This window comes from Thalassophryne amazonica, chromosome 2, assembly GCF_902500255.1.
Source record: "Thalassophryne amazonica chromosome 2, fThaAma1.1, whole genome shotgun sequence".
Taxonomy (NCBI): domain Eukaryota; kingdom Metazoa; phylum Chordata; class Actinopteri; order Batrachoidiformes; family Batrachoididae; genus Thalassophryne; species Thalassophryne amazonica.
The window spans coordinates 131181475-131208938 of NC_047104.1; the positions used below are offsets into that span (position 1 = coordinate 131181475).

The window sequence follows — 27464 nt, forward strand, 5'->3', positions numbered from 1 at the left end:
ACTTCATTAGACTGGCATGTTCTTGGTGAAGATTTACCTCAGTTTTTCCCGAATAAAGTTTTTCTTAAACACTGACCTGTTTCACATTTTCCAATTATGTTGAGCGCATGATTCAAGCCTGTATGAGATTTTCTAAGGTAAATCAGGAAGTAAAAGAGATTAGCAAGGAAGAAGTGAGGGCTGCTATGAAGAGGATGAAGAGTGGAAAGGCAATTGGTCCAGATGACATTCCAATGGAGGCATGGAAATGTCTAGGAGAGATGGCAGTAGAGTTTCTAACCAGACTGTTTAATAAAATCTTGGAAAGTGAGAGGATGCCTGAGGAGTGGAGACGAAGTGTGCTGGTTCCTATTTTCAAGAACAAGGGTGATGTGCAGAGCTGCAGTAACTACAGAGGCATAAAGCTGATCAGCCACAGCATGAAGTTATGCGAAAGAGTAGTAGAAGCTAGGCTTAGAAAACAGGTGAAGATCTGTGAGCAGCAATATGGTTTCATGCCAAGAAAGAGCACTACAGATGCAATGTTTGCTCTGAGAATACTGTTGGAAAAGTACAGAGAAGGACAGAAAGAGTTACATTGTGTGTTTGTGGACTTAGAAAAAGCTTATGATAGGGTGCCAAGAGAAGAGTTGTGGCATTGTATGAGGAAGTCTGGAGTGGCAGAGAAGTATGTTAGGGTAGTGCAGGACATGTACAAGAATAGTGTGACAGCGGTGAGATGTGCAGTCGGAATGACAGACTCATTCAAGGTGGAGGTGGGATTACACCAACGATCAGCTCTGAGTCCTTTCTTGTTTGCAGTGGTGATGGACAGGTTGACAGATGAGATCAGACAGGAGTCCCCATGGACTATGATGTTTGCAGATGACATTGTGATCTGTAGTGAGAGTAGAGAGCAAGTTGAGTCTAGTCTGGAGAAGTGGAGATATGCTTTGGAGAGAAGGGGAATGAAAGTCAGTAGACGCAAGACTGAGTACATGTGTGTGAATGAGAGGGAGCCCAGTGGAAAAGTGCAGTTACAAGGAGTAGAAGTGGTGAAAGTAGATGAGTTTAAATATTTGGGGTCAAGATGGGTGAGATGGAAACGATTGATCTGCTGTGGTGACCCCTAACGGGAGCAGCCGAAAGACAAAGAAGAAGAAGAAGATAAGATTTTCTAAGGGTCGGTTTTAACATAAAATTCAGGGGAGATGGAGTCACAGAGAAGAAGAAGTAATCACATGATTATGAATAGGTCATAAAGTTTTAAAAATCATTTGTTTGAGATGCAGCAGAAGGGAGACTGTTGAGCACATCTTATTGGAGTGCCAAACTTATAACAGACAAAGAATTCTACTACGATGTCAGAGCGCTCGGACAGACCAGTTTAATACTTGAGGGATTATTTTCTTTTTCTGCACTTGCAACACCATCTTGGAGACATGCAATTGTATATTTAAAGGGAACAGGGTAATTCAACAGAATATAATACAGTGCAATCCCCACCCCAACCTTCATTTTTGCTGCATATCCAAACAATTGGTGGCAGTAATGCGCCGTGTCGGTAAACTCGATTAAAGAAGAAGAAGAAGAAGAAGAAGTAGTAGTCTAGTTAGTTGTGCTTGACGTACGTAGAGTGTGAATTTGATCAGAAACACAACTTTTGATCACTTTTGTTTGGTTGATATCTTCGACCAAGCAATCATGTCTGGTCGAGAACCCGTCGATATGAAGCTTCCACCGATCCAGTCCACGGCTGGAGCCGTTCCGATTCGGAATGAAAAAGGTAAGAAGGCGCAGTTTTAGCTAGCAGCGTGCTAAGTAGCTAATGCTAACAATCAGTTCAGTTTGCTCACTGATTACTGACTTACTGGAGCAACGTTTTTGTTAAATTTTTATTGATTGTGAAGTACTCCAGTGAATAATGATAATGTTACATAATGTTTAGAAATGTACTAAATGTGTGCGATTGCTCCACACACAAACAGCATTTCTTTGGTGCCTTTTTTGCCGGTAAAATTATTTTTTTTTTTTTTTTCCTGAGGACCACAAATGGAAATAGGTTATATACTTTATTGTGTTATCCTCTGCAATTTTATATACTCATATTTTATTGCCATGTAAATCAAACTATCTTTTCAAGTAATTAATGGAAATGCCAGTATTTAAAAAGTAGGCTTTAATTACATCATATTTCTGAGATGCTTGTAATTCTCAGAATTTCCTTTTAAATAACGCATTGCAGTGTGATGCTGTACTGACAGTTATGGTTAGACGTGTTGGCATCCCTGTAGTATAGGTTGTGGACATTGGGGCCATACTAAAATATGAAATGGAGTGCAATGTGGACTGATAATCACGAAATGGGGGTAAAATGTAAAGAAATGGAGCAGAGTGAAGCAGACTGACTCCAAATAAGTACTTTTATTTAATTGTTTGGCTTTTATTTATTTATTTATTATTTTTTGTGAGATACCTCAGTACATGTAGTAGGGGTGGGTGTGCCATCTGGTGCGCAAGAGATGAAACTTCAGTCAATGGGTCAGTCTGCTCCATTTCGTTATCAGCCCGCATTTTGCGAAAAAATGAGTTAATTGAATCATATTTAGTCAGTCTGCTCCATTTTGCTACGTTTTACCCCCCTTTTAATATCATCAGTCCCCATTTCGCCCCATTTCGTGAAAAGATTAAAAGTACTTAACTTAATTGAATCATATTTAATCATATTTGGAGTCAGTCTGGGTCAGTCTGCTCCATTTTGTTACATTTTACCCCCATTTCGACCATTTTGTATTTTAGTATAGCCGTGAATATTGTAACCTTAAGTGTGTGTTGTTGGTAGGTTATTATTATGGTGGTTGCGTGATACCCTAACCCTAATATCCCAAATAACCAAAATCTTCCAGAAATACATGAATGGAAAGAATAACTGAAACAACAAATGCTGGTTGATATGAAGGCAGTGGAAAAAAAAGTCTTGTTCTCCCCATCTGCTGCATGACAGGTGGGGATACTTACTACTATACTAACGAGGCATTAGCATAGCAACTAGCACAGTCACAGAACATCAATTACAGCGACTGCCAAAAGAATAGCCTCAAGATTTAGGGTTAACCACTTCCTATATTTGAAGTACGAATTTTAAAATATGTTGAGGAATAAATGCAAACAAAAAAAAAAAAATAGGCAAATGTATGCCGGACACAGTTATTAGCAACCTTTGAATTTACAGTAAACTACTCAGCAGCAGGTTAGGACAACAGGTCTTCACTACCCTCATATGCTCTAACATCTTCCAGGTGAACTTTCCATGGAGAAAGTGAAAGTGAAGCGGTATGTATCGGGTAAGCGTCCAGACTATGCGCCAATGGAGTCCTCAGACGAGGAAGAAGAGGACTTCCAGTTTGTTAAGAAGGGAAAGGAATTGGAACCAGAGGTGGAGGTAGAGGAAGAGGACGTCTCTGATCCCCGTCTCAAACGTTTGCTCAATCGTGTGTCTGAGGATGTGGAGGAAAGGTACGTAGTGCTGTCAACTTTGAACTCGAATGTAAATGGCTTTACAGCACAAGTATTACATTAGTTATTTTTAACTGTCAAATGCTAGTTATTGAAGCTTTGTTCTTGTTTTTTTCTCCTCAGGCTAGCAAGGCATCGGCAGATTGCAGAGCCAGAAGTTATGGTGGAGAGCAGTGAGGACTCGGATGAAGGGACTTGGCACCCAGAACGTGAGGAGAGTAGTGAGGAGGAAGAAGAAGAGGAGGAGGAGGAGGAGGAGGAAGAGGAGGAAGTGGATGATGAGGTTTCTTTTTTATACATCTTATTTCTGTGTTGCTGTTCTGTGTTTATATCAGCCACTTCAGAATTTGACTCCGTGGTTACTTTTTTGTTCAGGTATTGGCATAAGAAAACCAAATTTTTAATGTGGAGCGTTTGTTGCTGTGCACAGGAAATTGAGAGGCGGCGGGCAATGATGCGACAGAGAGCACTGGAAAGAAAGAATGAGGAGATGGAAGTCATGGAGGTAGAAGAGGAAGGAAAGTCTGGTGAAGAGTCAGAGTCAGAGTCGGAATATGAAGAATTCACAGATAGTGAAGATGAAGCAGAGCCTCGACTCAAACCTGTCTTCATTCGCAAGTAAGAAGTTCAAAATTTCCTTGAACAAAGTGCAATTTTAGCTCTAAAGCCGGCCACTCACTACATGATGATGCGATACCAATGTGTGTTATGCCACAATCTTACCGAAATTCACATCCTATTGTAAAGTGTGCGACGGCAGCAAATACAATATGAACGTACATCTTGGCAAGATGAGACCACAGCAACACAGCATTTTGAGCATGTTCAAAACTTAAGTGATGCGACTGGTATCCTATGTCGTGTATTAAAGCATAACATGCATTGTTTGGTGTTACACATGTGTTATTACAAGCAGAGAGATACAAAGAGGAGCACACAGGCATCCAAATGCACATATTTTCACCAGGGACAAACAGGAACACTCAAAAAGAAATAAACTTTATGATGTACTCTCCTGTGGCCTGTCACACAGAGCAGGCTGACTCCACCTCCTGTAGAGACAGGGGAACAGAAGCAATGCAGCTTCCTTAAATGTTGCTGACAAATTTACAAAAACATGCATGTAAAGGGTGACATGTCAAAGCCAGCAAAATGATGTTCATCTTTATATATTGAACGGTAAGTCAATATACTAATTATCGTGATAGGCTTACTGTGCATCAGGCACAGATGGGAGAACCTCTGCGTGTGTAGGTCCTGGTCCTGTTCCTGTTGCTTTGTTCTTTGGTTATTCTGAAATGTTTCTGCATTGTGTTGTAGTACCGTGTTACAACCCCAATTCCAATGAAGTTGGGACGTTGTGTGAAATGTAAATAAAAACAGAATACAATGATTTGCAAATCCTCTTCAACCTATATTCAATTGAATACACCACAAAGACAAGATAATATTAAAACTTTAATGTTTAAACTGATAAACCTGATTGTTTTTGTGCAAATATTTGCTCATTTTGAAATGGATGCGTGCAACACATTTAAAAAAAAAAAGCTGGAACAGTGGTATTTTTATCACTGTGTTACATCACCTTTCCTTCTAACAACACTCAATAAGTGTTTGGGAACTGAGGACACTAATTGTGAGTGTCATGATTGGGTATAAAAGGAGCATCCCCAAAAGGCTCAGCCATTCACAGGCAAAGATGGGACGAGGATCACCACTTTGTGAACAACTGCATGAAAAAAAATAGTCCCAACAGTTTAAGAACAATGTTTCTCAACATTCATTTGCATGGAATTTAGGGATTCCATCATCTGCAGTCCATAATATAATCAGAAGATTCAGAGAATCTGGAGAACTTTCTGCATGTAAGCGGCAAGGCCAAAAACCAACATTGAATGTCCGCGACCTTCGATCCCTCAGGCGACACTGCATTAAAAACCGACATCATTGTGTAAAGGATCTTACCACGTGGGCTCAGGAACACTTCAGAAAACCATTGTCAGTTAACACAGTTCGCCGCTACATCTGCAAGTGCAAGTTAAAGCTCTACCATGCAAAGTGAAAGCCATACATCAACAACATCCAGAAACACCGCCGCCTTCTCTGGGCCCGAGCTCATTTGAAATGGACAGATGCAAAGTGAAAAAGTGTGCTGTGGTCTGATGAGTCCACATTTCAAATTGTTTTTGGAAATCATGGACGCCGTGTCCTCCGGACAAAAGAGGGAAAAGACCATCCAGATTGTTACTAGTGCAAAGTTCAAAAGCCAGCATCTGTGATGGTATGGGGCTGTGTTAGTGCCCATGGCATGGGCAACTTACACATCTGTGATGGCACCATCAATGCTGAAAGGTACATCCAGGTTTTGGCAACACATGCTGCCATCCAAGCAACGTCTTTTTCAGGGACGTCCCTGCTTATTTCAGCAAGACAGTGCCAAGCCACATTCTGCACGTGTTACAACAGCGTGGCTTCATAGTAAATGAGTGCGGGTACTAGACTGACCTGCCTGCAGTCCAGACCTGTCACCCATAGAAAATGTGTGGCGCATTATGAAGCGCAAAATACAACAACGGAGACCCTGGACTGTTGAACAACTGAAGTCATACATCAAGCAAGAATGAGAAAGAATTCCACCTATAAAGCTTCAACAGTTAGTGTCCTCAGTTCCCAAATGCTTATTGAGTGTTGTTAGAAGGAAAGCTGATGTAACACAGGGGTAAACATACTACTGTCCCAGCTTTTTTGAAAAGTGTTGCAGGCATCCATTTCAAAATTAGGAAATATTTGCACATTTCTTTTTTAAGCTGGTCCTGTGACTTGTATGTCAAAATATATTGCATATTGCAAGATGTCACCGAGGGCTCCAACAAACAATTATTTTCATAATCAATTCGAGTTAATCAGTGAGTTATTTGGGCCATAAAATATCAGAAAATGGTGAAAGGTGTCGGTATTATTGTTGTGTAAAGTCCTGCATTTCTGTTTACACCACAGAAAGGATCGTATAACAGTGGCTGAGCGTGAAGCTGAGGACCAGAGACAAAGAGAGTTGGAGGCAGAAGCCAAGAGACAGGCAGAGGAGCGACGGCGTTATACGCTCAAGATCGTGGAGGAGGAGGCCAAGAAGGAGTTTGAAGAGAACCGGAGAACTCTGGCAGCTCTGGAGGCACTGGACACAGATGGAGAGAATGAGGAAGAGGAATATGAAGCTTGGAAAGTCCGTGAGCTGAAACGCATCAAGAAGGACAGAGAGGCCAGAGAAACGTGAGTAAACACATTTAATGCTTGAAGAACAGACTTTTTTTATGACAGCATTTATTCAAATGTAATTATATCCCCTGAAAATAAAAATTTAGGGTGATGTATAGAATGTCCATCTGTTTCTCTGTCCATAAGCACAATTCCACTTCAACCGGTTGGTGAATTTCAGTCTAACTTCATGCGGTGGTAGCACGCTGTATGAAAGAAAATAATAATCACTCTTCAGTTGCTGCAACAGACTGGCGTCCTGTCCATGGGGTACTCCGCCTCACGCCGTATTACTGCTGGGATAGGCTCCAGTCGTATGTCTAGATAGAGTTGCGTCACCTCAGAACATGGCACCATTTTGGGCCCAACTGCACTGAACTACTGTATGAACCTTTAATGTTTTCAACACTTTTTAAAATCATTTAACCACATATAGCAACACATTCAGGTACAGGTGCTATAAAAATAAATATAAAAATAGTTAAGCTATCAAATTTACATAAATTTACAATTTATGATTTATTTAATGAATTTAAAGCCTGATTTATGCAGGTGCACAGCTGTAACTTCGTGTCATGCAATGACGTGCGTGACAGGTTAAAGTTCTCTGTCTCTGGAGTACGAGGTCTATTAGAAAAGTATCCGACCTTATTTTTTTCAAAAACCATATGGATTTGAATCACGTGTGATTGCGTCAGACAAGCTTGAACCCTCGTGCGCATGCGTGAGTTTTTCCACGCCTGTCGGTTGCGTCATTCGCCTATGAGCAGGCTTTGAGTGAGGAGTGGTCCACCCCTCGGCGGATTTTCATTGTCAGGAAATGGCGGAATGATTTGGGCTTTTTTTTTTTCAGAAATTGTTAGAGACTGGCACCTGGAAACCATTCAAAAAATTTATCTGGCTTTCGGTAAAAATTTTACGGGCTTCACAGAGAATAAGGACTGTTACTACAGCATTAAGGACGCTCGGCGCGCCGCGCTCCGTGCCGCCATTGAGAGCCACAAACCACCGGATCATTTCTAAACGGATGGCTCTGTGGAGCCGGACCGTCGTGTGCACTTTCTCTGGTTATCACAAGAGCTGGACATCAACCATTTTCCGGCAGATTTCACTTTTAACAAGAGATTTTGTCATGGAAAGCCGAGCGGAGGCTTCGCGCATCACGACCGATTTGCTGATGGAGCGAGACAAAGGAACACCTCCGTTTTGGTCTCACAGGACGGCTTTGAGATGGCGTTCAGACAGCTGTCGGTGGTTTTTCCATCGAGTGATTATCCGAGAAATTGTGGATGTGCCTGGACATGCCAGAACATGTTCCGTGAGGCTTCATCACGGCGTTGCTGTGCGCCATGCGGCAGCGCCACGACGCGCGAAGCCTCCGCTCCTTTTTCCATGACAAAAACTCCTGTAACAGTGGAATGTGTCATTCATTTCCAAACTGGACGCTGTGTTTTATCTGGGACGTCGTCTGACTAGCACAGGAATTGTGAAAAGATGTGAACATCAGCACATTGAGACAGACGTGCGGAGGAATTCCGCGTGATTCAAATCCATATGGTTTTTGAAAAAATAATAAGGTCGGATACTTTTCTAATAGACCTCGTATGCTTTATTCTGGACTAATTTGACTGACAAGAAGCTTTTTTTTTTTCCCCCTACAATCATCACCTCAAAATCAAAGCTAAGCTGTACATTTTCCTCTTTTGTCAACTTTGTGCTGTAAAGTTGCGGACTTTTATGATCAATTTGTAATCAGCATGCGCACTGCAAAAACTATTCAAATATAATGGCAGATGAAGGATTGAAAGCAGCGTAGTGTCAAATCACAGCTGTGATTTGACACTACGCTGCTGTCACTGTGCAGCCTGCAGCTCAGAGTCTGAGCACGGTGTGAAAAAAAAATAAACGGTCGGACTTTTAATCACGAAAATGACTCCACTCCCACTTGTGAGGGGTTTAGTGGAAATACATTGCGATCGGACGGGACATTTTATCCGATGCGAGTGAAAAATCCATTGCACAAAATCCATTATATACGATGTTTATTACATGGAAAACAATACAAAAAGTTTGGAACTATTTTTGTCCGTTACTGTGAATATCTGGTTTATACGATGACGGTTTAGGTGAGTTTTTCTGTACGTGGGACTGAACAATAAATTTACCTCTCAAAGCTTTGACGATGAAGTTGCTTCCATCCCACACAGCTGACTTTACTTTCCCAAATTTTTATTCTGTTCGGATCTGAAGGCAATCTGTACATCTTGAAGCCCTTGTTGTGTCTATTTGGGCCTCCAAATGCCCAGCAGCCTGGCATTTTCAGCGAATAAATAAGTGCATCACAGTTATCAATTATGTGTACAGATGTTGAGCAGTAATTCACATTTCACCACTTAAGATTTACCACCACAATATATAACAGGGTTTTTTTTAACTGCGTAACGGGTGCTGCACCTCCTTAGGTTCAGTGTTTGCCCTCTTACTGAAATACAGATTAAGCCCAAGTGCCATGCACTTATGCTCAAATATTGTTTTTATGCACAGCATAAAAGCTATATTTTCCCAGAGAAAATACCACATCAACACCACACATCAGTGTGTCTGATCGGTAGAAATGGTATAATTCAGGGTTCATGCTTAAGCCATTTGACACAAAATCAACAAAGGTGGACGCAATATATAAAATGTACCACGTCCCCAGGACGTGCATTCTCAAATGCACAGAATCACGCGCATTCTAAATGTTCAAAAATCAGTTTTTAAAATAATGTTTTCTTTGTTTTGTTTGATTCTCCTTGCTACCATCAGTGAGTTGCTGCATCTGTTCCTCCATGTCTTTTCTGCAGGAGGAGGCATCACTTTTTTTTTTGTTTTTGTGTTTTTGTTTTTTTTTAACTGAATTTTTGTTGAATTTTTCATTGGAAGTGCTCATACGAACCATCATATCAACATTACTATGGCATCAAACAGCTCTTGCATCTTTAGCTCACACAAAACACCAATGTATGACGGAGAGAGAAATGGCAGTATTAATAATAACAAGCAAAAAAAATTTGAAATACATTAGTCATTTAAGAAATATCACTGCATTTACAGGGTCCCATCTCTTAACAAACAGTTCCTTTTGAACTCTCAATGAGAAAGTGACTTTCTCCATCATACAGATTTCCCTAATTTTCTCAACCCACATGGAATAAGTAGGTGGTTCCAGTTTCAACTATTTTCAAGGTTGAATACATTTAAGAGCAGCTATCAATAGTATACGCAAGAGATATTTCCTATCATTCCCTCCAAAGTCGTTTGGGATTACACCCAAAATTGCAAGAAGGGGTTCCTTAATAAGAGTGCTTAAAATCCATGTTAATGGTGATTAAAAAGTTATCCCAGAAAAGCTTGATATTTGGGCAAGTCCAAAATATGAGTGTGGGTGCCTATGTCAGTACCGCAATTTCACCAACAGATGTCAGGATTTCCATGTGTATATTTGGCAATTATTTCGGGAGTTCTCAAAATCTGGAGATAACTTTCCATTTGTACTGTCTCCACATATTGGAACAAGTTACTACGTGAGCTTCAGAACATATACCTCATCTGGTGTATAGGTGTTCATCTCACTCTCCCACTTTCTTTTTATCTGAATTGTCTCATTTGTTTGAAATTTGAAAATAATTTATATAAATGGCTGATGGCTTTAGGGAGTTTATGTCCTTGTTGTATTTTTATCAACAGCTTCTCTAAAGGTGAGGGTTCAAAATCATTTCCCAGTCTTTGTACTTTGTTAAAACGCTTCTTAACTGGAGATGTTGGAAAAAAATCAGAAGTGGGAAGGTTAAACTCCCCCTAAATTGTTCAAAGGATTTCAAATGGCCACTATTTACCAAATGATGTAATTTACTAATGCCATAATTTGACCATTTTCTGAAGCTGGAGTCTAAGATACAGGGTGTGAAACCTTGGAGGAATGAAATATTAGATAAAACAGAAATCTTTGGTAGTCCAAAGGATTGTTTTATCTTACGCCAAATTCAAAGTGTTATCCTGGTCCACTCACTCATTTTCACATCTTTCAATGAGATATTAGAAAATGGCAAAGCCCGTAGAGGCCTATCACACAAGCTTTTTTTCAATATTGAGCCATTGTGTAGTGGATAAATTCTGAATCCATACGAGTGGTCTCAATTGAGCAGCCCAGAAATACTGCCTAAAATTTGGAATGTTGAGTCTGCCTTGTGCTTTAGATTATTTAAACATTTGTAGTTTGCACCTTGCTCTCTTTCCTTGCCATATAAAGTTATAAAAAAAGCTTGTCCAATTCTACACACACATTGAGTTGGGGATGTTGACAGGCAACATCTGAAAAAGGTATAGAAGTCTTGGCAATACATTCAGTGGCATATAAACTCTCTATGCGACCCAGGATAGGTGACGGCAGGACTGTCCACCGTTCAAGATTCTTTCTAATTTTCTCTATGATAGTCTTATAGTTGACATTATAGAAATCTGCAAGTGATTGGGGTATTTGAATACCACGATATTTAATGCCATCTGTTGGCCATTTGAACCCACTCACGTCTTTTAAAGTTTGTGATATCGTACCACCAATGTCCATGGCCAAGGTTTTATCTATATTGACCTTTATGTCCAGAAACATAACAATATTGTCCAATTAACTGCTTCAAATGGAGAATTGTTGCGTTAAGGTTGGACAGAAATAGCAATATATCATCAGCATATATGGATAATTTATGTTCTTCCCCATTTATTACCAGTCCTTTCATGTCACAATCATCTCTAATTAGCTGAGCCAGGGGCTCAAGACTAATATTGAAGAGCAGAGGTGATAAAGCACATCCCTGTCTGCAACCACATCCTTAGACAATGTCCCATTTACTTTTACCGCAGCCAGCGGATTGGAATATAAATTTTTTTATCCATTTTATGAAATTTGGGCCAAATTTGAATGTTTTCAGGGTGTGAAATAAGTATTGCCAGGACACTCTCAAATGCCTTTTGGGCATCAAGAGACAATATCATAGCTTCTTTCTAACTGGCTTTTGAATAAGACATTATATTTAGTAATCTGCGGACATTGTCCCCATAGCACCTCCCTGTCAGAAATCCAGTTTGATCTGGGTCTTTTATTTCTGTAACAACTTTGCCGACCCTTTTAGCTGATATAGCAGTAAGGATCCGTAGATCAGTGTTTAGCAGTGAAATTGGTCTGTATGATTGGCAGTTTGTGGGGTCTTTACCCTCTTTATGAATCACGACAATTGTAGCATCATTCCAGGAAGGTGCCATGGTTCCAGATTTTAACTCGTAATGATAGGCCTCCAGCAGTAAAGGTGCAACTTTTTATTTCCTGTTGTGTGTTTGAGTATAGATCTGTAAGGCCACTAGAGTGGACACCAGTTTGCACTCCTATTCAGAGAAAGCTTGGAAGAATAAATGGAATTGGTTCACTTACATTTTAAAAAAAAAAATACAAACTAGGAACCTAGAAGCCAAAGCGTATCGAACCACATTTGTGTTTAATCACTGAATCTTTAAGAAGACAACACCACTAATTACATTACATATTGCATTAGTCAAAAAATAAATAATTAATAAACATGCTGCCTGCTAAATTTATCCGACACGAATGGCAAGAGATTAATTTAAAATGTTTACACTGTGTTAAAATGTCTGACGCAGCTCTCTGCTGCTTAAAGATACTGTGTGTAGATTTTTGAACACAGCAGCAAATGCTATATCTGTCCAATATCAATTTCTTTTTAACATTATTTATGACTAATTTATAACAAATGACATGAAATACAACAGAATAATGAAATATGAAGTGTCCACTCCAATGCTCTGAGAATGTCCCATTTTAACCTTTTCAAAGACCACGATCATCCACGCTTGGTCTCTCCATTCCCTCCCCATAGCAAATGCCCTCATATTATAGTTTTCTAGAAAAACCCCAGTATATTACATGCAAATATTTTGTATTTTCTGTCATAGTGCCAGTGCAAATGACTGTTGCTGATGCTCACTGTGTACAGTAATCCAGCATTTATAAAAAGCAAAAAACTGATCTTAGATAGTGCTGAGGACCAAGGCATCTAAAATAATTTTTTATGTTAAAAAGATGAAAAACCCCCAAATGTTAATTTTTTTTATGAATGTGAGATATTTAGCAGCCTTTCAGTCTTAATATTTAAAAAAAAAAAAAAAAGAAAGACCATAAAGCTGCATATACTTTAAAAACATCAGATATGTTGGTGTTGTGTCAAGCTTCATGATAAGAATTTTCAGTCATACCTGCTATTTTAATGTGTGGTGTTTGTCTTCAGCATGGAGAAGGAGAAGGCTGAAATTGAAAGATTCCACAGCCTGACGGAGGATGAGCGCAGGGTTGAGATCCGCAACAGTGGCAAAATTGTTACCAACAAGGCTACAAAGGGCAAATACAAGTTCTTGCAGAAGTATTACCACAGAGGAGCGTTTTTCATGGTAAGTTTTTGCAGCAGTAAATGAATACTAAGAACCACATTATCTTTTACTGTGTTATAAGTACTTTCTGTCCCTCCCTTCTTGTTTGGGTTTGTCACAGTGGATCTGATATTGATATGATGCAAGTTTTACATTAGTGGAACTCCACATTGCATGGAGAATGGGTAAGGGTAGTCTTGAACTGGGAACCTGGTTCTGGTTTGAAGGCAAGTGCATTAATCAGTTGGGCTCCACATTGCCCACTGAAATTTTACTGTAGGGTTAAGGTCTCCTGGAATCTCCTCAGTTCTCTTGAGACTGTTTTGGAGACAAAACGTCTGGCAATGGCCCATATTGATGTGCCATCCTGGAGGAGTTTAGGGTACAGGGTTCAGGTACTGCACCATGCTACCATTCCTGTTTTGGGTGTCGTCTCATTGTTGCCCCTCTAGTGCACCAACACCAAAGCAGCTGAAACTGATTAACAACCCCCTGTGCTACTTAACTGACCAGATCAATATCCCAGAAGTTGAATTGACTTGATGTTAGACTCTAATTAAAAAGTGTTCCTTAAATTTTTTTGAGCAGTATATTTTGGCTAAGTCTGTGCTCCATAATATAGTTCTATAATATATAGGATTTCAATAGTCCCATTACTTTGAAATCATAATTCTACATGTGACTGAGCTGTACTGTTACACCCCTGTTATACATAACAAAGACCTTTAAACCTCCCAGATATTTTACTGGTGTCTAGAACGACAGTGATTAATGGAGTACTTAATTGACAACTATATTGATAATCAATTAATCATTTTGAGTCATTTAACAATAAAATATCCAAATTATTTTATTTCAGCTTCTTAAATGTGAATATTTTATTGGCTGGTTTTCTCATATCTGGCCGTAACCTGATTATATTTAGGATGTGGACAAAGGCAGACATTTGAAGGGCTCTGGATAATATTGATCACCTTTTTTTTTTAACATTTTATGGATCTAACAACTAATTGAGTAATTGAGACAATATTTGATAAATTATTATGAAAATAATCCTTAGTTGTAGCTCTACTGGCATTGTTGCAGTTGACACCAGACAAACAGTATTTCAGCTACGCTTAATTGTTCAAAACTTCACTTTAAAATTATACAAAGAGTCAGAGAAACTTTAGAATGTCAGAACATTAGTTTATTTGCCAGCAAAGGAAGTGTTCCACAGACCTTGGGGGGGTGGAAAAAAAAACAAAAAACCCGGACAGCTATTTTGGGGGGCCAGTATCCCCACCCAAAGTGGGTGGCCTTTCCAAACTTAGCAAATCTTACACCAATCAGAACAATTATAAATGGCATCATTTATGGAGGTGTGATGTGACAACTTCCTGGAAAATCACCAGGCCTGGATAGCTCATCTCTAGGTCATCGAGCCCTGCTTCATCGAAATTTACCCCTCCTTTAAAACCTAAATGATCATTTTCCCTATTGTGTATGGTTTTAATCCAGTATTTATTTTCTCCAAAAATTAAGTGCTATTCTCAAATTACACCCTTTAATCCAAAGTCTGGCCTTATAGTTTTTAAAGAAAACATCCATTTTGCACACAACATACAGCCCCAATTCCAATGAAATTGGGACATTGTTGTGACAAACTTTTTTGTTTTTGTGCAAATATTTGCTCATTTTGAAATGGATGCCTGCAACATATTTAAAAAAAAAAAAAGCTGGGACAGTGGCACCAAAAGACTGGGAAAGTTGATGAATGCTCAAAGAACACCTGTTTGGAACATTCCACGGGTGAACAGGTTAATTGGAAACAGATGAGTGTCATGATTGGGTATAAAAGGTGCATCCCCAAAAGGCTCAGCTGTTCACGAGCAAAGATGGGGCGAGGATCACCACTTTGTGAACAACTGCGTGAAAAAATAGTCCAACAATTTGAGAACAATGTTTCTCAACATTCAGCTGCAAGGAATTTAGGGATTCCATCATCTACAGTCCATAATATAATCAGAAGATTCAGAGAATCTGGAGAACTTTCTACACATAAGCAGCAAGGCGGAAAACCAACATTGAATGCCCGTGACCTTTGATCCCTCAGGCGGCACTGCATTAAAAACTGACATCATTGTGTAAAAAATCTTATCGCGTGGGCTCAGGAACACTTCAGAAAACCATTGTCAGTTAACACAGTTCATCGCTACATCTACAAGTGCAAGTTAAAACTCTACCTTGCAAAGTAAAAGCCATACATCAACAACATCCAGAAATGCTGCCGCCTTCTGTGATGGTATGGGCGTGTGTTAGTGCCCATGGCATGGGCAACTTACACATCTGTGATGGCACCATCAATGTTGAAAGGTACATCCAGGTTTTGGAGCAACACATGCTGCCATCCAGTTAACGTCTTTTTCAGGGATGTCCCTGCTTATTTCAGCAAGACAATGTCAAGCCACATTCTGCACGTGTTACAACAGCGTGGCTTCATAGTAAAAGAGTGCAGGTACTAGACTGACCTGCCTGCAGTCCAGACCTGTCCCCCATTGAAAATGTGTGGCGCATTATGTAGCGCAAAATACAACAATGGTGTTGCAGGCATCCATTTCAAAATAAGCAAATATTTGCACTAAAACAAAGTTTATCAGTTTGAACATTAAATATGTTGTCTTTGTGGTGTATTCAATTGAATATAGGTTGCAGAGGATTTGCAAATCATTTTATTCTGTTTTTATTTACATTTTACACAACTGCCCCAACTTCATTGAAATTGGGATTGTATGTCCTTCCAAGCATCTGTTAACTGTTGTCTGTAATACACAACAAAACCATCTTCCGGCATTTGCATATCATCGTGATAAATTTATTTGCACGTGGTGTTCTGGTCTCATGGTTTTCTTTTGTTGTTGTTGTTGTTGTTAACAGCATCCACACTATATATTTAGCATCATTCTGAATATATAAGGTGTGTGTTCCCTCTTATAACATTCTTTCGTGTTAAAATATCATCATTAGTGCACAACATAATCATCTTGTAGCATTAGCATATTAACATAAAAATCAAATGTACTTTGAACTGCTTGTGCGCACAAAAATGCATACCGAACAATCAAAAGAAACAAGTTTTTCTACAAACAGTATGGGGAAAGTCATTTCGAATCTACCACGGAGATGTAGAGTATAAATAGTTTTAAGTCGTGGAAGATGCATTTGCACACAAACTCAATCACGGACGCTGGCGCATACCTAGACAGAATTACAGTTGTGTGGCATGTTTTGAGTACTGACTCACTACCTGTAACAATCAGAGGGGTATATGGGGCCAATAAAAGCAAATATTTGAAATTTGTTGCGTTTTGACATGCCACGCCTCACTGAAACTCTTTGTGAATGCGCCATTGGCATGCTGGATGCTGGTTTGACTGCGCCGAACATAGCCAGATGTTTAAATGTTAGTTTACCCTCAGCTGATTAAGTTTCATGACACAGGGAACACTTGTGAAATATTCTGGATTGTTGTGTTTGCGCTCGTATCTCAATACACAACACTGTTGTTCAACTCCAGAATGTCTTGAGGGAGGAGTGTCAGGCCATTCCTAAACAGAAATTCACATTTAGTGGGTTCCACGCACAGACGTTTAGTTGCATTAATTGCAGCATATGGTAGCCACATGTACTATTGACTGTGATATGATCCAGAACATTACTTTTTTGTTTATCAACTTGATAAACTCAAACACACCTTCCCTTACTATATATGTGACATCCTGTACAAAATCTGATAGACCTTTTACTCATAAACCAATATTAAAACATAATTGTTTCTTTTGTTGTTTAGTGTGTATAATACAATAAGAAGTTTCAAAAAGTCAACAGGTATCTTTTTTTTTTAACACCCAAAGATTTGAGATACAATGATTACAATTAAACATGCCTTTCCATTTCATCATTATATATAAACCATTAATTGAATTTACAGAAAATGTATTACATTGTGAATGGTATATGAAATTTTGGTAATATATCCTGGCCCTGTGTTGTGCTATTTATTGTTTAAAGTCACTTTATCACAGTTGAGATGTAGTTATGTTTTCGGGTGCACATAGTATCATAGATGAGAATTTGGAGGTACAGTTTGAGATTTTGTTGTATAGTCCACAACATTTCTGATCCTGTGTGACTTCACAACTTATTCAATAGTATGGCTTTACTGCAGCTCTCATGTCTCACTCAGAGTATTTCCTCTTCTAGTCTGAATTTCTGTGCAGTTGCATTCTGCCTAAGTTTTTTTTTTTTATGTTACTTTATTGTGCTATGTAAAATTTAATGTATGTTAAAATGCATGTCTTTGTGAATCCCAGTATAAGGATCCATATAGATTGTCCAGGCATTTGACATTAAGCTTTTTAGTGTACTTGTCCATAGGACATGTAACCCTGGCAGTTTACTTGCCCTATAGGAAAAGCTGGTTGTCCGGAAAAGCGAGCGCCGCAGGCGCGAGCCATGTGAAACGTACCAAAGGCATGCGATACACGCGCCAAATGCGCGTGTAACCAAGGGGTGTCCGGGGGCATGCTATTGTGGAAGTACTGAAATTACACTTTTTCATAAATTGCTTCTCTCCTGTGTGGGTGGTAAAATTCAAATTTCAATGGTTTTAGATGCATTGAAAGCAAGAATAATAGACAAAAAATACACTTATGTTGTAATATCAAAGTTCTTTTTTGTATTTTTCTGTCTATGTTAAGAAAATAAATAACATTGAAAAGTTTAAAAACACATTAATATTTGATGGACATAGCATTTGCTCTCTTCTTTAAAAAGTACACACTGTACCTTTAGTCCAGTAAGAGTCCAGGCAGTTTTTGTCATGTTGACAGTTTAGCTTTTTTTTTTTTTTTTTTCCCTCTCAACATTTTTGAGTGGAACTGCATACTTACTTAAAAAAACAACAACAATATAACCCGTAATTGTCTTGTTTGAACAAGAGCTAAATCTGGACTGATTTGATTGTCAAATCAAAATCAGATTTATTGCCAAGTAAGTTCTCACAAGTAATTTGATCGGGTGTCATTGGTGCATAAACAACAATAATAAAAAGAAAATGAAAAAATAAATAATTCTGGAAGGAGGAGTAAATTTGCTCTTTTAATGATGAAATCATGGATGGAAAAACTTTCTGAATCAGTTTTTCACACTTTACTACTTCACTGAGGCTGTGTGGTGAAGATGATCGTTTATTAAAATTGCTTCGCTGCTTTTTACAGCGTGTGGCGTCTGCTGTTCACACTTTCTCTGTGTGTGTGAGGGAACGAGAGACTTCACCTCTCACCGTATTTGAGCAAACTTTGGGAAACATGAAGGCTTTCAACTGTAAAATAAAGCCTGTAAATGAATTTCTAGAGCTATGCAAGCAGACGTTGCTCTTTTTATCTGAAGACTTTGACAGAGTTTTTTTTCCCCCTGTGCTCTCTGAGCTGCAGCCTGCCAGCGGAGGAGGGGAGAGCGGGCAGTTCAGCACAAACAGCCTGGCTGGATTTTAGAAAATTACCTGAGAGCAGGGCAGTGTGTGACGGCGCTGTCATAACAATGATGGCACGGCGCCGTTGTTCCATTGTCTGGGGAGAACCCTGCGATATCATGTTTTCCGATTGTCCGCTGCGTAGAGAGTGGCGGGAAAAACCGAAGACGCTTTCTTGCGAGGTGCGAGACAAGACGTGAAAAAAAAGGTGGCGTCAGGTCTTTTGGTTCCGAGCGATGAAAATAAAGAATTTGAACGTTTAAAAAAACAAAAAGCCACTTGTCCAGTTGACAATGATTTAGAGCATATTGCTTGTCCGATCACATTTTACACTTGTCCCCGACAATCGGACAAGCGTTAATGTCGATGGTAGTTGTCAAAATCAAATCAATTTTATTTATATAGCGCCAAATCACAACAAACAGTTGCCCCAAGGCGCTTTATATTGTAAGGCAAGGCCATACAATAATTACGGAAAAACCCCAACGGTCAAAACGACCCCCTGTGAGCAAGCACTTGGCGACAGTGGGAAGGAAAACTCCCTTTTAACAGGAAGAAACCTCCAGCAGAACCAGGCTCAGGGAGGGGCAGTCTTCTGCTGGGACTGGTTGGGGCTGAGGGAGAGAACCAGGAAAAAGACATGCTGTGGAGGGGAGCAGAGATCAGTCACTAATGATTAAATGCAGTGTGGTGCATACAGAGCAAAAAGAGAAAAAAACACTCAGTGCATCATGGGAACCCCCCAGCAGTCTACGTCTATAGCAGCATAACTAAGGGATGGTTCAGGGTCACCTGATCCAGCCCTAACTATAAGCTTTAGCAAAAAGGAAAGTTTTAAGCCTAATCTTAAAAGTAGAGAGGGTGTCTGTCTCCCTGATCTGAATTGGGAGCTGGTTCCACAGGAGAGGAGCCTGAAAGCTGAAGGCTCTGCCTCCCATTCTACTCTTACAAACCCTAGGAACTACAAGTAAGCCTGCAGTCTGAGAGTGAAGTGCTCTATTGGGGTGATATGGTACTATGAGGTCCCTAAGATAAGATGGGACCTGATTATTCAAAACCTTATAAGTAAGAAGAACAATTTTAAATTCTATTCTAGAATTAACAGGAAGCCGATGAAGAGAGGCCAATATGGGTGAGATATGCTCTCTCCTTCTAGTCCCTGTTAGCACTCTAGCTGCAGCATTTTGAATTAACTGAAGGCTTTTCAGGGAACTTTTAGGACAACCTGATAATAATGAATTACAATAGTTAGTTTTTCAGTATCACTCTGAGACAAGACCTTTCTAATTTTAGAGATATTGCGCAAATGCAAAAAAAGCAGTCCTACATATTTGTTTAATATGCGCACTGAATGACATATCCTGATCAAAAATGACTCCAAGATTTCTCACAGTATTACTAGAGGTCAGGGTAATGCCATCCAGAGTAAGGATCTGGTTAGACACCATGTTTCTAAGATTTGTGGGGCCAAGTACAATAACTTCAGTTTTATCTGAGTTTAAAAGCAGGAAATTAGAGGTCATCCATGTCTTTATGTCTGTAAGACAATCCTGCAGTTTAGCTAATTGGTGTGTGTCCTCTGGCTTCATGGATAGATAAAGCTGGGTATCATCTGCGTAACAATGAAAATTTAAGCAATGCCATCTAATAATACTGCCTAAGGGAAACATGTATAAAGTGAATAAAATTGGTCCTAGCACAGAACCTTGTGGAACTCCATAATTAACCTTAGTCTGTGAAGACGATTCCCCATTTACATGAACAAATTGTAATCTATTAGATAAATATGATTCAAACCACCGCAGCACAGTGCCTTTAATACCTATGGCATGCTCTAATCTCTGTAATAAAATTTTATGGTCAACAGTATCAAAAGCAGCACTGAGGTTTAACAGAACAAGCACAGAGATGAGTCCACTGTCTGAGGCCATAAGATCATTTGTAACCTTCACTAATGCTGTTTCTGTACTATGATGAATTCTAAAACCTGACTGAAACTCTTCAAATAGACCATTCCTCTGCAGATGATCAGTTAGCTGTTTTACAACTACCCTTTCAAGAATTTTTGAGAGAAAAGGAAGGTTGGAGATTGGCCTATAATTAGTGAAGATAGCTGGGTCAAGTGATGGCTTTTTAAGTAATGGTTTAATTACTGCCACCTTAAAAGCCTGTGGTACATAGCCAACTAATAAAGATAGATTGATCATATTTAACATTGAAGCATTAATTAATGATGGGGCTTCCTTGAGCAGCCTGGTAGGAATGGGGTCTAATAGACATGTTGATGGTTTGGAGGAAGTAACTAATGAAAATAACTCAGACAGAACAATTGGAGAGAAAGAGTCTAACCAAATACCGGCATCACTGAAAGCAGCCAAAGATAACGATACGTCTTTGGGATGGTTATGAGTAATTTTTTCTCTAATAGTTAAAATTTTATTAGCAAAGAAAGTCATGAAGTCATTACTAGTTAAAGTTAAAGGAATACTCGGCTCAATAGAGCTTTGACTCTTTGTCAGCCTGGCTACAGTGCTGAAAAGAAACCTGGGGTTGTTCTTATTTTCCTCAATTAGTGATGAGTAGTAAGATGTCCTAGCTTTACGGAGGGCTTTTTTATAGAGCAACAGACTCTTTTTCCAGGCTAAGTGAAGATCTTCTAAATTAGTGAGACGCCATTTCCTCTCCAACTTATGGGTTATCTGCTTTAAGCTGCGAGTTTGTGAGTTATACTACGGAGTCAGGCACTTCTGATTTAAAGCTCTCTTTTTCAGAGGAGCTACAGCATCCAAAGTTGTCTTCAATGAGGATGTAAAACTATTGACGAGATACTCTAGCTCACTTACAGAGTTTAGATAGCTACTCTGCACTGTGTTGGTATATGGCATTAGAGAACATAAAGAAGGAATCATATCCTTAAACCTAGTTACAGCGCTTTCTGAAAGACTTCTAGTGTAATGAAACTTATTCCCCACTGCTGGGTAGTCCATCAGAGTAAATGTAAATGTTATCAAGAAATGATCAGACAGAAGGGAGTTTTCAGGGAATACTGTTAAGTCTTCAATTTCCATACCATAAGTCAGAACAAGATCTAAGATATGATTAAAGTGGTGGGTGGACTCATTTACATTTTGAGCAAAGCCAGTTGAGTCTAATAATAGATTAAATGCAGTGTTGAGGCTGTCATTCTCAGCATCTGTGTGGATGTTAAAATCGCCCACTATAATTATCTTATCTGAGCTACGCACTAAGTCAGACAAAAGGTCTGAAAATTCACAGAGAAACTCACAGTAATGACCAGGTGGACGATAGATAATAACAAATAAAACTGGTTTTTGGGACTTCCAATTTGGATGGACAAGACTAAGAGTCAAGCTTTCAAATGAATTAAAGCTCTGTCTGGGTTTTTGATTAATTAATAAGCTGGAATGGAAGATTGCTGCTAATCCTCCGCCTCGGCCCGTGCTACGAGCATACTGGCAGTTAGTGTGACTCGGGGGTGTTGACTCATTTAAACTAACATATTCATCCTGCTGTAACCAGGTTTCTGTAAGGCAGAATAAATCAATATGTTGATCAATTATTATATCATTTACTAACAGGGACTTAGAAGAGAGAGACCTAATGTTTAATAGCCCACATTTAACTGTTTTAGTCTGTGGTGCAGTTGAAGGTGCTATATTTTTTTCTTTTTGAATTTTTATGCTTAAATAGAATTTTACTGGTTATTGGTGGTCTGGCAGCAGGCACCGTCTCTACAGGGATGGGGTAATGAGGGGATGGCAGGGGGAGAGAAGCTGCAGAGAGGTGTGTAAGACTACAACTCTGCTTCCTGGTCCCAACCCTGGATAGTCACGGTTTGGAAGGTTTAATAAAATTGACCAGATTTCTAGAGATGAGAGCTGCTCCATCCAAAGTGGGATGGATGCCGTCTCTCCTAACAAGACCAGGTTTTCCCCAGAAGCTTTGCCAATTATCTATGAAGCCCACCTCATTTTTTGGACACCACTCAGCCAGCCAGCAATTCAGGGAGAACATGCGGCTAAACATGTCACTCCCGGTCCGATTGGGGAGGGGCCCAGAGAAAACTACAGAGTCCGACATTGTTTTTGCAAAGTTACACACCGATTCAATGTTAATTTTAGTGACCTCCGATTGGCGTAACCGGGTGTCATTACTGCCAACGTGAATTACAGTCTTACCAAATTTATGCTTAGCCTTAGCCAGCAGTTTCAAATTTACTTCAATGTCGCCTGCTCTGGCCCCCGGAAGACATTTGATTATGGTTGCTGGTGTCGCTAACTTCACATTTCTCAAAACAGAGTCACCAATAACCAGAGTTTGATCCTCGATGGGTGTGTCTCCGAGTGGGGAAAAACGATTAGAAATGTGAATGGGTTGGCGGTGTACACGGGGCTTCTGTTTAGGGCTACGCTTCCTCCTCACAATCACCCAGTCGGCCTGCTTTCCCGGCTGCTCGGGATCTGCCAGGGGGTAACTAACGGCGGCTAAGCTACCTTGGTCCGCACCGACTACAGGGGCCTGGCTAGCTGTAGAATTTTCCACGGTGCGGAGCCGAGTCTCCAATTCGCCCAGCCTGGCCTCCAAAGCTACGAATAAGCTACACTTATTACAAGTACCATTACTGCTAAAGGAGGCCGAGGAATAACTAAACATTTCACACCCAGAGCAGAAAAGTGCGGGAGAGACAGGAGAAGCTGCCATGCTAAATCGGCTAAGAGCTAGTAGCTGCGCTAAGCTATCGGATTCCTAAAAACACACAAAGTGAATAATGTGTAAATAATTTAGAGGTGATTCAGCAGAGGGAGTGCTTTAGTTAAGGCACACGAAGATTACACTGTGAAACAAATCGTTATCTATTTAACTAGATCAATCTAACTGCGCAGATTAAACAGCTAACAGATACTGCAAAACACCGCTGTGCTCCGGAACAGGAAGTGATACAATACCGCAGTGAGAGCCAACCACCAGTAGAGGCCTATGCAGTAATATATGCATAAGTGCAGTTATTGCTTGGGACAGACCTGTTCCTTTGAACAGTGACCTGACCAGCACTGTTCTGCACATGGTCAACTTGCATTCAGTAGAATCATGTCAGACAAGTATCTGCTGTGGTACAAGGAGTAGTAACATCTCTGCACCACTGTTTGACTTAGTGTGTATGACGTTTGTTACAGGACTGGGTTCAGATCCCTCTGTGGTCTCTAAACTGCTAATGTGTAATTTCTGTTTTAGGATGAAGAGGAGGATGTTTACAAGAGAGATTTCAGCGCACCAACTTTGGAGGATCATTTCAACAAAACCATCTTACCCAAAGTCATGCAGGTCTGTATTTACCCATTAAAGCTGTGTTGGTGTTGTAGGTCTAATAATTTTAATTTAGACTTCTTTTTTTTTTTAACCCTCATAGAAGTGACTTTTTGTGCTTGTTGCACTTTATGGAAGCTTCAGCTGATGAGACCCCCTCTCCATTCAGTCTCTCTGCCACATCCAGTGTGGGTGTGTCTTCTGTTACATATGCCACCTAAGTCTAAAATGGTGTGTTTCAGGGCTAAATTTTGCTTTTGGTAGGGATGATTCTACATGCACTGACTAACCCAACCCCAACTATACCTACCTATGAAAGGAAGATCTGACCTGCAACAAAAAAACCTCAAAGAATGTGACTCCTTAAGACAGGGGTGCCCAAGTTCAGTCCTCGAGCTCTACCTTCCTGACACTCTTAGTTGTCTCCCTGCTCCAACACACCTGAATCCAATGAAAGACTCATTAAAAGCCTGCTAATGAGTCTTTCATTGGATTCAGGTGTGTTGGTGCAGGGAGACAACTAGAGTGTCAGGAAGGTAGATCTTGAGGACCGAACTTGGGCACCCCTGCCTTAAGACATAGGCGTCAGACTGATTCCAGAAAAGGCCAAGAGGGTCCAGGTTTTCTTTGTAACCACCCACTCCACCAGGTGATTTCACTGATTAACATCACTTTGAGCAGATGAGATCATTTTTTGAAGGCAGCCTCAAGCAGCTAGTCAAGGTGCTGCACTTCCGTGTTCACCTAGTTATAGCTGGCTCAGGTTGCCGCTTGGCATGGATGAACAGGAAATGGGATACACTGATGTGAAGTGTAGGAGGAGTTCCAGAGTCGTGGTGCATTCAGGTATGCATGGAAAAATGGCTAGTGTTTGCAATCCTGACCGATGAGAGTAGGGGATTTTGCAAGTATTTCTGAACGCTCTACCCGCTTGAACACAGCCTGGTCGTCGGTCTTACCATTCTGCATTCTGTGCGCTAGGTGCGTCATTATCACATAATCAGTGGCTAGATGATGTCCAATCGACATTTATATTCTATATATTCACTCTCACTCACTCACTGTCATGCATATTTGGAAATGACCTGGAATGTTAGAGATACTTGAGCTATTTTTGACTTGACTTCTTGTGGTTTTTCTCTCAAAAGGTTAAAAACTTTGGTCGCTCTGGACGTACCAAATACACTCACTTGGTGGACCAGGACACAACGTCCTTTGACTCTGCTTGGGCCCAGGAGAGTGCTCAGAACACCAAGTTCTTCACACAGAAGGCAGCAGGAGTGAGGGATGTTTTTGACCGACCCACAGTGAAGAAGAGGAAAACATGAAGTAAACAAAAAAATGACTGTTTAACAACTCCCAACAAACTCTTCTATCAGTCCCTGATGAAAACAGACAGCTGTGGAAGCGCTGATTTGTATTTACTAAAATCTTTGTTTATGCTTGTAATGTGTTATTTTGTTGTAAAATTGTAATTTTTAAACACCCTGTAAAAGTGCAGCTCTCAAGTAAATGTGATGGACAAAACATGCAGTATTTCTCCATGAAATTCCACAGAGTACAACATGTTAATATTCAGCATATCTGAAAGCAAAAAAGTTAATTGAGTGCAGCACACTGTGACACACAGACATTCTTAACTGCTTATGAAATGGCATCGTGTTGATTTGCACTTTGACCAAAAACAAAGATACACCTGTTGAATGTTATGGCAGTCTGATTGCAACTTCAGGACTGTGGTACTTTATTACATCATACAGGTGCATTTTTCTGCTGGCAGAGCAAAATTACGACACTCCTGGTAACGATGTTTTGTTGGGGGAGGTATCACTTATGTTGTAAACTGAATGTGCAGCTGAAGTGGCTCCAGTGCTGATATGCTACTCAAATTAATTAACAGAGACACATAATTAACTGCCACCAGCAACAGAAATACAGTTCTAAAATTGCCTTTGTAAGCCTCTCCGTGCACACAGGCTCATAATTACCGGTCTCTGTTTTTTCTTTTTTTTTTTCTATTGCTCTCCCTGAGCGAGTTAACAGGTTTTAACTATTCCTTTTTAAAACCGTGTTAACTCAACTAGTAATTTGCATCACTTTTTACCAAAATTGGAGCCACTTTAACTTTTGACCCCTGTAGAAAATGAAACTGACCGTTGTCACCATTCTTGCTGTTTTTATCCCGTAACTCCATAGAATTCAGTCACAGATAGTCCAAACTATACTTTTTTGGAATCTGTATGATCAGGCAAATAATGTGGAATATTTTCAATATGATTGGAGCATCTTTTAATTTTGACCTCTGTAATTCTTCAATTGACCCCTACCTGGATTACCGATTGAAAATTCAAGTGGCCAATCGGCTTTTTTCAAGAGAGGATTGTCTGAGGAGTATTTCTGCCGAATTTGTCACCCTTTGCAGGATTCCCCTCTAAAGATTCTCTATCTGCTGCACTGCTTGTGTTGGTGTTGGGTTTGCAGGGCAGACTGTGGCGCAGCAGGTGTGCTGTAGCCACCATCATTTTTATTCTACACATTTAGGGAACAATTTAGATCGGGGTCACTCGCCGTTGGTGGGTTCGCAGGGCAGGCTGTGGTGCAGCAGTGTCCACCTGCCATTGTTTTAATGCAACACTTTATTTTTGCTTGCTTAGGGGGGTGCACAAACCAAGGGAGTGAATTATAATAACAAGGGTAGGTCTGTTATTTAGGGTCAGTGTGGCATGTGGGGTCGGCTCCGAGTAGCTGGAGATGTCTTTGACACTGGTATGGGGTGTGTGGGGTTTGTCCTGTCCCTGCTGTGGTCTCATGGACCTACTGTAGGGCTTTGTGGGGCCCAGGGTGCTGCAGCCTGGTGTGGAGGTGGGTGTTGCAGTGGGGTGCTTATGATGAGTGCTGCTGGGAGAATGGGGCTGTGGTCTCGATGGGGTTGCTGTCCTGTTCTTCGCTTGAGTGTTTGCTTGCGGGCTTGGGGATCGACGCGTGCTAGCTCTCATCCCTCCCTGCTATTCGCTCCTTCCCTTGGGGGGGGGGGGGGGAGGGGGGGTCATGGCCTGTGTGGTGCTGGGGCGCCCTGTGTGCTTTCTATTGTGTGCAGGGTTGTTTTGTGTGACTGCGTGGGGCAGCGTGTTGTGGCACTGCCTGGGCTGTTCCCTGGTGGTTTGTCACGTAGCTCTGGTGGCCCTGGGGGATGCCCTTCCTGGTCCCTGGGCCCTTATGCTGTCTGGTTCTCTTTGCTACGCCTGGGGCTCTGCATCTTGGACCTTTTTCCATCAAGGTGCATGAAATCACCCGTGTGGCTCCTGGGCTTGCCGGAGTGGTCCATGTCATATGGTAAGGTTCTGCACTTTGTCTTGCGCAACATAGTGCAGATTTAGAGAAAATTTTTTGAGCCTACTGGTCA

At 40.4% G+C, this 27464-nt stretch overlaps 1 protein-coding gene across 1 annotated transcript; it reads left to right on the plus strand.

The window, feature by feature from the left end:
- Window positions 1-1683: 1683 nt before the first annotated feature.
- Window positions 1684-25514, plus strand: mfap1 (microfibril associated protein 1). The gene is made up of 8 exons (XM_034193407.1): window positions 1684-1765; window positions 3279-3495; window positions 3619-3778; window positions 3926-4113; window positions 6493-6762; window positions 13086-13245; window positions 23990-24079; window positions 25210-25514. The coding sequence occupies exons 1-8, from the start codon at window positions 1684-1686 to the stop codon at window positions 25387-25389; spliced, it is 1347 nt and encodes a 448-aa protein (XP_034049298.1). The 3' UTR covers window positions 25390-25514.
- The last annotated feature ends 1950 nt before the right edge of the window (window positions 25515-27464 follow it).

Coding starts and splice junctions, on each gene's coding strand:
- mfap1 (XM_034193407.1), top strand. CDS start 1,684: ATGTCTGGTCGAGAACCCGTCGATATGAAGCTTCCACCGATCCAGTCC. Junction 1,766..3,278: donor TCCGATTCGGAATGAAAAAG/GTAAGAAGGCGC, acceptor AACATCTTCCAG/GTGAACTTTCCATGGAGAAA. Junction 6,763..13,085: donor GACAGAGAGGCCAGAGAAAC/GTGAGTAAACAC, acceptor GTTTGTCTTCAG/CATGGAGAAGGAGAAGGCTG.